The sequence below is a fragment of the Boleophthalmus pectinirostris genome, unplaced genomic scaffold, assembly GCF_026225935.1.
Source record: "Boleophthalmus pectinirostris isolate CB_2022bp ecotype Guang Dong unplaced genomic scaffold, ASM2622593v1 HiC_scaffold_19, whole genome shotgun sequence".
NCBI classification, from domain to species: domain Eukaryota; kingdom Metazoa; phylum Chordata; class Actinopteri; order Gobiiformes; family Gobiidae; genus Boleophthalmus; species Boleophthalmus pectinirostris.
This window is the reverse complement of record NW_026571140.1, coordinates 43,514,089-43,525,478: the sequence shown is the minus strand read 5'-3', so window position 1 is coordinate 43,525,478 and position 11,390 is coordinate 43,514,089. Positions and strand designations below refer to the sequence as shown.

Here is an 11,390-nt window from a genome sequence, read left to right as displayed (position 1 = left end):
TTCAGTAAATGTGCTTCTCTCATTAAATAAACTATGAAACAATTTAAATAGAAAATACCTTGATGAAACTTCATGTGTCTTGATGGGACCATTGGAAATCTCTTCGTGGTTTATTTTTGCTGCTTTAATCCGCGTCTTTTTTTGATAATTCCCTTGTTTGATCCTGATGAGTCATTTCCAGAGGAACAGTGAAGAAACGATTCGTTTCAGAGCGTCTAGAACAACCAAATACACAACAAAACCTGCCCATGTTTCTCCGATGCTGCTGAAGTCAGTGACATAGTGTGTCCGGTGTCATGGCGGCGTAGGTACCGTTGCTATAGGGACATGTGACGTGCAAAGCCTCTATATATTATCGTCATTCTGGATCAGCATTTATTCCTTTCACTACTACATACACTACCGGTTAAAAGTTTAAGAACACCCCTTTTTTTTCCCAGTTTTTTTACCGTTTCCTGTTTGACCAAAATGTATTCTAAACTTTTGACTCATGAAATTGTCCACCTTTGTCAGACAGAACAGCTGAACACACTCATGGGTCATTCTTTTTACAACAGAACTCAAATATTGTTCAAAAAGTTCTTTCTAAGTCTGTTGCAGAAGTTTCCATAAATGTGTGACACTTGTCTGTTGTTTTACTCTTTTGTCTTCAGCTCCATGGGGTTTAAGTCTGGACACTCCAGTTTTTCAAGTTTTACCGTCTTGTCCTTTTTTCCTGAGGTGGTTTTGCCAGAGCTTGGACTTGTTTTTGTTCTTTTATCTTTTTTTTTTAAACCTGGAGGAGGAAGACGGTGTCACACATGCACAACACCTGAAAAAGGACGGTCGCTGTATTTCTCTTCCCTTAAAAAATCCTCTATACGACCTTTAATGTTCAATAATGCTCAAATCCAACTTTATTTTGTGATTTATGAATAACGTCTATGGACTTGGATCGCAAAGGTTTGTGACTTTTAAAGGTTGTATGGAGGATTTTTTGTTGTTGTTTAAAATTGTCAATGAAAGTTCAAAATAGAATTATAGAGAAGCAGCAGCCTTGTAATTATGATGACCAAAAAAAAAAAAAAAAAAAGAAATTCCATCAACTGTGGACGTGGTGGGGGCAGATAAATATCAGCCAATACATAACAAGGCTACCTCTTTATCTATTGGCTGTTAGGTTATCAATGAAACTCTCTATGTTTCTACGTTTCTGACTTGCCGACTTGCTGGGATTGCGTGGTTTATGTTCGCCTCTCATGCACTGATGCCATTTACTCAACCAGCACAGCGGTTCTTGGAGTCTTTTTCAAACTGTAGCTTCCTCTCAGTTTGCACAAATTTTGTTTTAATGGCCGACAAGAATTCATGATCAGTTCACCGCAAAAGAAAGTCTGTGTTTTTGATGTCACTGAAAGAAGAAGACAAGGGGAAACGGAGCGAAGCGCAACATTTAAAAACGGACAAACAGTCGCTGCGTTTCTCTTTCCTTGGAAAATCTTCTATACAACCTTTAAAAGAAAAAAAAGGTTTGTGAAACACTGGAGCAGAGCGTTTACAGTTTTGGAGGTGTTTGAACGAGACAAAACACAAGTCCAGGTCTGTTTTTGAGGAGGGAGCAACATTAGAACACGACTTAAAGCTCACGAGAGTCAGTTTTGCGTAATATATTAATAATATAAGAGCTTTAAACGGCAAATTCCTCTACAGATACTTACAATTAAGGCATTATTTGGAGCATGACATAATAAGGGATAACTATGAAGGACAACCAGAAATGATTAATTTGTTTATATTAGCTCACAAATCTAAACTAAGTAAAAAAAATTGTTTCAAAGATATATATTGGGTTGGAAAATTTAAAAAGGGATGATACACAATACATAAGGAGGAAATGGAATGTGGAAGCTAATATTAGCCTAACAGAGGAAGATTGGGAAGAGATACTCAAAATATTTGGAAAACAACATCATCTTTAATGTGGAGGGAATATGGTTGGAAAAATCTGATGAGATTTTTCAGAGCACCGGCCCAGACAAAATATCGAGACACAAGATGTTGGCGACAGTGCGGGGAAATGGTTGAAGTCATATACATATTTTCTGGACATGTCCTCTAATACAATGTTATTGGAAAGAACTGAAGAACGTTATGGACGTGGTCCTACATATTGACCTCCCTTTTACCTGTGAAGTCTTTTATTTTGGCAAACTGGATGCAAATGTTAAAAACAAAATTAATTTCAAGATATTTAAAATCATGATGCTAGCAGCAAAAAAAGGTATTACAAGGAAATGGTTAAATGCTGAAGCACCGACAAAAGACAATTGGGTTGATGTAATTCATGATATTTATGTTATGGAGAAATTAACTTATGCTCTAAGATTAGAAACAGAGAAATTCGAAAAGATATGGAAGGGTTGGCTGAGTTTTGTTAAAACGATACGTTTAGATTTTATTTGAGGGCTCATTTCCCCAATGTTCAGTTCGCTACCAAATTAAGTTTTTTTTTTTTCCCTTCCTTTCTCTCTTTTCAATATAATAGTAAAAATCTGTATTTTATTTGGAAGATTAAGTTTAAGACAATGTTTGATCCTTAAACAATATTTGCATATGTGTAAGTGTAATAATTGTCTTGGAAAATTAATAAACAAATAATATAAAAAAAATAAAAAAAAAATAAAATAAATAAATAAACAGCAAATTCCAGCTGAGAATTCTGAAGCGTCTCCAGCTCAGTTTAAACTACAGCGACTCTACACAGCGCTGACGTCACGAGAACGTAGTCTGGTCTCTCGATTCTTTACATTCTCCAGAATAATAGACAGACTCAGAAGCGGAGGGGAGAGGAGAGAGGGAGAGGGGGAGGAGGGAGAGGCTGGTCTTTCAGGAAAATTCACCTTTGACTCAAAACACGCGAGTGCACAGAACAGACGAACTCACTGACCTGGTTCAGAACTGCACCGAGATTTGTCTGGGATTAAACCAAGGACTACCACAGGACTGTCAGGGTCTGAGTCCGAGATTTAGGTCCAGTTTAGGGTCATTTCAGACCTGCTTTTGTCCTGGTTCTGTCCTAATTTAGTCTTGGTGCAGTCCTGGTTTGTTTCTGGTTCAGTTCTAGTTTAGTCCTAGTAAAGTCCTACTTCAGTCTTGGTTTAGTCCTGGTTTAGTCCTGGTCTAGTTCTGCTTCACTCCTGTTTTAGTCTTGTTTTAGTCTTGTTTTAGTCCTGCTTCAGTCCCGCTTCAGTCCCGGTTCAGTCCCGTTTCAGTCCTGTTTCAGTCCTGGTCTAGTTCTGCTTCAGTACTGTTTCATTCCTAGTTTGACTCTGGTTCAGTTTTAGTTTAGTCCTGGTTTAGTCCTGGTTTAGTCCTGGTTTAGTCCTGGTTTAGTCCTGGTTTAGGTTTAGTCCAGGTTTAGTCCAGGTTTAGTCCTAAATTTGTCCTGATTAAGCCTTGTTTTGTTTCTGGTTCAGTTCTAGTTTAGTCATTGTAAAGTCCTGGTTCAATACTGGTTTAGTTCTTGTTTAGTCCTGGTCAAGTCCTACTTTAGTCCTGCTTTAGTTTAGTTTGTTTGATTCTGGTTCAGTTCTGCTTCAAGTTCTGCTCAAGGTTTAGTCCTGGTTCAGTCCCGGTTCAGCCATGGTCTAATCCTGGTTCAGTCCTCGTCTAGTCCATCTTTAGACCATACTTCAGTTCTGGTTCAGTTCTGGTTCAGTCCTGGTTCAATCTTGGTTCAATCTTGGTATAATCCTGGTTTAATCCTGGTTTAGATCTGGTCTAGTCCTGTTTCAAGCCTACTTTACCCTTCCTTCTATCTTGGTTCAGTCCTCGTCTAGTTCTAGTCCTGTTTCAGTCCTGTTTCAGTCTTGGTTCAGTCCTGTTTCAGTCTTTCTGGTTCAGTCTGGTTCAGTCCTGGTTCTGGTTTAATCCTGCTTCTGTTCTGGTTCAGTCCTGGTTCCTGGCTTAGTCCTGGTTTAGTCCTGGTTTGATCTCCTGGTTCAGTCTGGTTCAGTCCTCGTCTAGTTCTAGTCCTGTTTCAATCTTGGTTCAGTCCTGTTTCAGTCTTGGTTCAGTCCTGGCTCAGTCCTTCAGTCTTTCTTTAGCCCTGGTCTAGTTCTGGTTCATCCCTGGTTCAGTTTTGGTTTAATTCTGCTTTAGTCCTGGTTTAATCCTGCTTCCGTCTCTGTTCAGTCCTGGTCTAGTCCTAGTCCTGGTTCAGTCATCGTTCAGTCATCGTTTAGTCCTGGTTTAGTCCTGGTTTGGTCCTGGTTTGGTCCTTGTTCAGTCCTGGTCCTGGTTTAGTCCTAGTCCTGGTTCAGTCCTGGTTCAGTCCTGGTTTAGTCCTGGTTTAGTCCTGGTTTAGTCCTGGTTTAGTCCTGGTTTGGTCCTGGTTTGGTCCTGGTTTGGTCCTGGTTTGGTCCTGGTTTGGTCCTTGTTCAGTCCTGCTTCTCCCTTGGTTCAGTCCTAGTTCAGTCCTGGTCCTGGTCCTGGTTCCTGGTCCTGGTTTAGTCCTGGTTTAGTCCTGGTTTTAGTCCTGGACTCACTGCGTGGCCTTGACGATGTCCCAGCTGCCGCTCTCGTCCAGGTGCGATCTCTTCTTGGGCTGCTCCATGGTGCTCTTCTCCGGGGCCGATCCGAACATCATCCCCCCGGAGAAGGCGCTGGACCTGGGGCCGTGGCTGTGGCAGTGAGGCCCGTGGACGTGGAGGCCGCCGTCCCCCAGGACACTCTGAGACGCCACGCGAAAAAACAACACACGAGAGTTAGAACGGAAACAAACATCACAGCGGAACAATCACATCACAAAGGCTCGATCAGTCCTGGTTTAGTCCTGGTTCAGTCCTGGTTCAGTCCTAGTCCTGGTTTAGTCCTGGTCTAGTTCTGCTTCAGAACTGTTTTATTCCTAGTTTGACTCTGGTTCAGTTTTGGTTTAGTCCTGATTTAGTCCCGGTTCAATCCTGTTTTAGTCCCGGTTCAGTCCTGTTTTTAGTCCTGTTTTTAGTCCTGTTTTAGTCCCGGTTCAGTTCTGTTTTAGTCCTGGTTTAGTCCTGGTTTAGTCCTGGTTTAGTCCTGGTTTAGTCCTGGTTCAGTCCTGGTTCAGTCCTGGTTCAGTCCTGGTTAGTCTGTTTTAGTCTGGTTCAGTCTTTGGTTCAGTCCTGTTTAGTCCTGGTTTAGTCCTGGTTTAGTCCTGGTTTAGTCTGTTCAGTCTGGTTCAGTCCTGGTTCAGTCCTGTTTTAGTCCTTTAGTCCTGGTTCAGTCCTGTTTTAGTCCTGGTTCAGTCCTGTTTAGTCCTGGTTTAGTTCTGTTCAGTTTTTAGTCCTGTTTTAGTCCTGGTTCAGTTTTGGTTTAGTCCTGTTTAGTCCTGGTTCAATCCTGTTTTAGTCCTTTCAGTCCTGTTTTTAGTCCTGTTTTTAGTCCTGTTTTAGTCCGGTTCAGTTTGTTTTAGTCCTGGTTCAGTCCTGTTCAGTCTCTGGTTCAGTCCTGTCTGTTCAGTCCTAGTCCTGTTTAGTCAGTGTTTTAGTCCTGTTTTAGTCCTGGTTCAGTCCTGTTTTAGTCTGTTTAGTCTGTTTAGTCCTGTTTTAGTCCTGTTCAGTCCTGTTTTAGTCAGTCCTGGTTCAGTCCTGTTTTAGTCTTGTTTTAGTCCTGTTCAGTCCTGTTTTAGTCTTGTTTTAGTCCTGGTTCAGTCCTGTTTAGTCCTGTTTAGTCCTGGTTCAGTCCTGTTTTAGTCCTTTTTTAGTCCTGTTCAGTCCTGTTTTAGTCCTTGTCCTGTTCAGTCCTGTTTAGTCTTGTTTTAGTCCTGTTTCAGTCCTGTTTTAGTCCTTTAGTCCTGTTTTAGTCCTGGTTTCAGTCCTGTTTAGTCTTGTTTAGTCCTGGTTCAGTCCTGTTTTAGTCCTGGTTCAGTCCTGTTTTAGTCTTGTTTTAGTCCTGGTTCAGTCCTGTTTTAGTCCAGTTTTAGTCCAGTTTTAGTCCTGGTTTTTAGTCCTGTTTAGTCCTGTTTTAGTCCTGGTTTAGTCCTGTTTTAGTCTTGTTTTAGTCCTGGTTCAGTCCTGTTTTAGTCTTGTTTTAGTCCTGGTTCAGTCCTGTTTTAGTCCTGTTTAGTCCTGTTTTAGTCTTGTTTTAGTCCTGGTTCAGTCCTGGTTTAGTCTTGTTTTAGTCCTGGTTCAGTCCTGTTTTAGTCTTGCTTTAGTCCTGGTTCAGTCCTGTTTTAGTCCTGTTTTAGTCCTGTTAGTCCTGTTTTGTCTTGTTTTAGTCCTGGTTCAGTCCTGTTTTAGTCTTTTAGTCTTGTTTTAGTCCTGGTTCAGTCCTGGTTTAGTCTTGTTTTAGTCCTGGTTCAGTCCTGTTTTAGTCTTGTTTTAGTCCTGGTTCAGTCCTGTTTTAGTCTTGTTTTAGTCCTGGTTCAGTCCTGTTTTAGTCTTGTTTTAGTCCTGGTTCAGTCCTGTTTAGTCTTGTTTTAGTCCTGGTTCAGTCTGTTTAGTCCTGTTTTAGTCTTGCTTTAGTCCTGGTTCAGTCCTGTTTTAGTCTTGTTTTAGTCCTGGTTCAGTCCTGTTTTAGTCTTGTTTTAGTCCTGGTTCAGTCCTGGTACCTGCGAGTATCATCAAACGAGACGAAAATAATTTTAAAATATTTTACTTAAAAAACCAGATCCACTTTCTTTTATCAAATGGAGCAGATAATATTTTCTTTAAAGATTAAAAAACCTGTAAATACAGTCGGGGAGACACTGTGAAAGTCAGTTTAGGTAAGTCTCGTTTAATTTAATTTACTCTGTTGTTGTTCTTGTCTTGGGTTTTGTTTTTTGTTACGTAATCTTAAACTTACACAAACTTTATTGATCCACATGGGAAATTATTTGGACACAGCAGCTCACACATCACAATATAAAGTAATAACAAAGAGTAAAAATATAAACGATAATAATAAATTCTATATAAGTAGCAAAAAAGAGCAAGACACAAGTGTCAAATAAAACATAATTATATAAATGTAAATGTACAAGTCAAAATAAAATAGAAAAATAAGCAATAAAAAACTATATTGTAAAAAAAATATGTAAATGTTTGTGCATTCATGGATTACTGCTGAAAAAGATGATAAAAACTAATTTAAACGATCACTTAATAGTTTAATGTTTAGTCGTCTTAAACGTTAAACTTTCAGCTCATTCTCCACATAAACCTTTAGATTAAATGATGTGTCAGAGGAAAAGGAAATCAAACCAACAGATCTGAGTTTCACTTTTGGCCACAACTTTGAATATTTTAACCGCTTTTGAAATCGTTTCATTTACGGTTTCCTGCTCAATCATTTGCATATTTTTATGATTATAACCACCAGTCCTGTCAGTCCTGTTAGTCTTGGTTTAGTCCTGGTTTAGTCTTGGTTTAGTCCTGGTTTAGTCCTGGTTTGGTCCTGGTTTGGTCCTGGTTTAGTCCTGGTTCAGTATATATTATTATATTTTTTTTACATAAACAGACATTATATGTGTAGTAGAGCTGCTCGATTATGGAAAAAATTAATACTGAAATCACAATTTTTCAAATGATTATTTTTTTAGTTACATGATGCATTTATTCAGCAAAAAACTATTTGTTACTGATAATTTACACAAAACTTTCAAATTGAAAATAAATAAAGACTACAAATATGAACCTTAGCGCATTTATAAAATAATTATAAATTATTTATATTATTTTATAATTATAATTTTAGCAATATTTATTTATTTTTTATTATTATTATAACCATCAGTCCTGTTAGTCCTGGTTTAGTTCTGGTTTAGTCCTGGTTTAGACCTGGTTCAGTCCTGGTTTAGTCCTGGTTCAGTCCTGGTTTAGTCCTGGATCAATCCTGGATCAGACCTGGTTTAGTCCTGGTTCAGCCCTGGTTTAGTCCTGGTTTAGTCCTGGTTCAGTCCCGTTTCAGTCATCTTTAGAATTAAACTTTCAGCAGATTCTCCACATAAACCTTAGAAAATATTATCTGCCAAAGGAAAAGAAAATCAAACCTGCAGATCTGAGTTTTTTTTAGTTTAACTTTTGGCCACGTGGAAAACTTTTATTACTTCAATATAATTTATTTTAGCTTCATTTCCTGTTTCCTGATCAATCATTTACATCTTCTTTTTTATTATTATAAGCACCAGGAAGAGACACAGTATTCCAATGAGCTGTTTTACATGTTTTTCTTTAGTTTACGTCACAAAATCCTCTTAAAACCACTTTTTAATTACAATTATTTAGACCTTAACCTGTTTGACCACATATTTATGGATCTGGAGTGGAGTTTAAACATATGGCAAGACTTTATTTACATATTTAGACCACTATTTACCACAAATGTTATATTTAGACAAACTATTTTAGCAGTGTGTTCATATTTAAGGGTTAGCATCAAAATAACAGGATTTAAGTTGATTTTACTTGAATAAAACCACTAAGAGAATTGAATAGACGTGGTTGGTTTCCTGGTTTTGTGGTTGACAGCTGTTTTAGGTGTGTTATTTTGCTTATTTTTACGCATTCTAGTAATTTACGAGTTAATTTGAAGCGTATATTAATTCGGGTTGATTAAAATTATGTAAAAGTAATAAAATAGTGGTAAAATGTGAGCGGTGTTGGTTAAAACTCGGAGCTCCGGAGGTTAGCGGCTAATGCTAAGCTAAAAACAAGCCGGGGGAGAGAGCGGGGGGACGGCGGAGGAGTGAGCCGGGGAAAGGAGCGGGTGTGCGGGGGGAAGAGAGGAAGAAGAACCGCAGAGAGAGCAGGGGAGAGAGCCGCGGAGAAGAGCCGGGGGAGAAGAACTCACGGAGCCGTCAGAAGTCCAGTCCATGGTGGGTTGAAGCTCCGGGAGACGAGTGGGCGTGAAGAGCCGAGGGGAGCCGGAAAGACCCGAGAGGAGCCGGAAACAGCCGAGAGAAGTCCGGAAAAAGCCGAAAGAAGCCGGAAATAGCCGAGGGGAGCCGGAAAGACCCGAGAGGAGCCGGAAACAGCCGAGAGAAGTCGGAAACAGCCGAGAGAAGCCAGAAAAACCCGAAAGAAGCCGGAAATAGCCGAGAGGAGCCGGAAACAACCGAGAGGAGCCGGAAAGAGCCGAACACTTCAGTAAACTCCCGAACACTTTCAAAATAAAAACTAATAATTAATAATAAATTAAAATTGCATGTTTATAAAGTTAGAATATCTTAAATTAAGTGTCTTAGTTGTATCTTAAGTGATATAAATGTTTATATTTAATTTTATATATCGTTACTGTTTAAATTAAAATGTGTAGCGTTCTCATTGCTGAACCTTCTAGTTTTTCATTCATAAATCTGACTTATTTTAGAGCAGGGGTGGGCAATTCTTTTTTCTGTGGTGCCACATGAGAAACAGAAAATGTTGTGGAGGGCCGGGGCAAAATGCTTAACTTAATTCTGTATAATAATTTCTTTATAAACAAAAGCAGAAAATAGCAATGTGTTGTGTTTATGTTATGGCGATGCAATGAAAAAGAGAGGCTGCCTTACAAAAAATGTCATTAAAAAACACCTCTGAAATAAAAGCAATGCAGCTTTAATTCATGAATGAGGTAAAATATAAAATGTGTTTATTTTGTAATTCCAAATTATTATTATTGGGTGACTAGATGTCCCTTTTTACCCGGGACAGTCCCACTTTTTAGTCCTGTGTCCCCTGTCCCAGCAGATTTATACAAAACCATTGATTTGTCCTAGTTTATACAAGAAATGTCCCCGTTGTGCCTATTTCTGACTAATTTGATCCCCACCAAGAGTAAAAAGGGGGATATATTGTCATTTGAGTCGCTAAAATATAGAAACCATGCTTGAAAATAACCATAAGACAATTTTTTTTTTTTAAATGCAACAACAATCCCACAGATTATGACTGACCCACCAGTGAGTTGAGAATGGACAATGTCACATGCTCTTTTCACAATTTTATTTATACCAACCTTCCCAACCTGGGTGTATCACAGCTTTTAATTCTGAAAATCTGGTCACCCTAGTCCACTATAAACTATAAACTACTAACATTATTTGATTTACTTTCTACTTATTATTATTTCACGTATGTTCCGGTGATAAGCAGGAGGTGGCGCCAGAGCCCAGTCCATACACTTCCTGTTGTTCAAAAGAGCTGGAAAACGAATCTCAGATCATCTAAGACTGTGCTCAAATATATTATAAATATTATTATAACATAATATAAATTAATCATAATTGTTAATCATAGTAAAGTACAAGTAAATGTTGTAAGTGTTACTCGAGTAAAAACATGTAAGGATATTTTTGTTTTCGTTTATGGTCGTACAAACCAATAATAATGACAAAGAAGACACAAAATGTATCGTTTATGATTGTATCAAAATAAAAGGTCATGTTAAAGAAAATATGAATGTTAATTTGTGCTGTTTCCTGGTTTGCCTTCCCCACTGTGAGTTATTTAATTGAAGGTTTTGACTTTATGATCCTCGAAGGGAAATGTGTCTCTGTGTTTGACTCGTCCTCCAGTGTCTCTGGGTCAAACCTGTCAGGGGCACTGGGACCATCTCCAGGTCTGGAGCTGGTCTTGGTCAGGACTAGGACCGAGTATCATTAAGAAGCACCTCGATATATCAGACATGATACTATACATACTGTATCTGGACACAGAGCTTTTGATTCAATATGATATATTTCAGATCAGTTCAGATTCAGTTCAATAAAAATAATGGCTAAATGATTTTAGAAGATATTAAAAGTCAAAGTACAAAGTTCATATGAAACACAAACAGTTTAATCATCAAAACTGTGAAAATGTCAAATGTGTCGCACAAACGAGTTTCCTTCCTCTGAACAAACAACAAAACTGTAACAAAATAATTTAGTAAAATAAACCAAAAAATGCTCTTGGTATCGATACAACAGACCACGATATCGATACTGTATCATCAGATTAAACAATACCATATATCGATATTTTGATATTTTTGCACAGCCCTAGTCATGACTATTCACCTGGAAGATTTGATCAATATCAGACATGTCAAACTCAGGCCTGGGGGCTAAATTTGGCCCATGATATAATTATATTTGGCCCGTGAGATCAAATCAAATCTGTATCAGAGCCGCCGCACACAGATCGACTACAGAGACATGATTTATTTAAAATGTTGTTATTATTTTATATTCTGTTTGTTCTGGATTCAATGTTTAAGCAAAACTTTTATTAAACATTTATTTTAATAAGAAAAAGTTTAACTTTACAGATCTCAAACGAAGAGAAAACATGCAGATGTTGTTGAAAATTTTCAATAAATATTTAGTTTGTCCCACGATTTAGGCGACGTTTACATGATGAGGGTCTGAACAGAAAACACAAAAGTGGCGTCGCATCTTCACTTTTTATTTCGCTTTTAGACAAGAGTTT

At 38.3% G+C, this 11,390-nt stretch overlaps 1 protein-coding gene across 1 annotated transcript in view; it reads right to left on the bottom strand.

Moving 5' to 3' along the window:
* zdhhc13 (zinc finger DHHC-type palmitoyltransferase 13) overlaps nucleotides 1-8,876 on the bottom strand; it is a 32,318-nt gene extending 23,442 nt beyond the window's left edge. The window contains exons 1-2 of the mRNA XM_055154883.1: nucleotides 8,788-8,876; nucleotides 4,527-4,711 (exon numbers count right to left, since the gene is read on the bottom strand). Of these exons, the coding sequence (XP_055010858.1) occupies nucleotides 4,527-4,711; nucleotides 8,788-8,811 (209 nt within the window). The 5' untranslated portion in view covers nucleotides 8,812-8,876. The remainder of the gene's footprint in view (nucleotides 1-4,526; nucleotides 4,712-8,787) is intronic.
* Nucleotides 8,877-11,390: the final 2,514 nt, after the last annotated feature.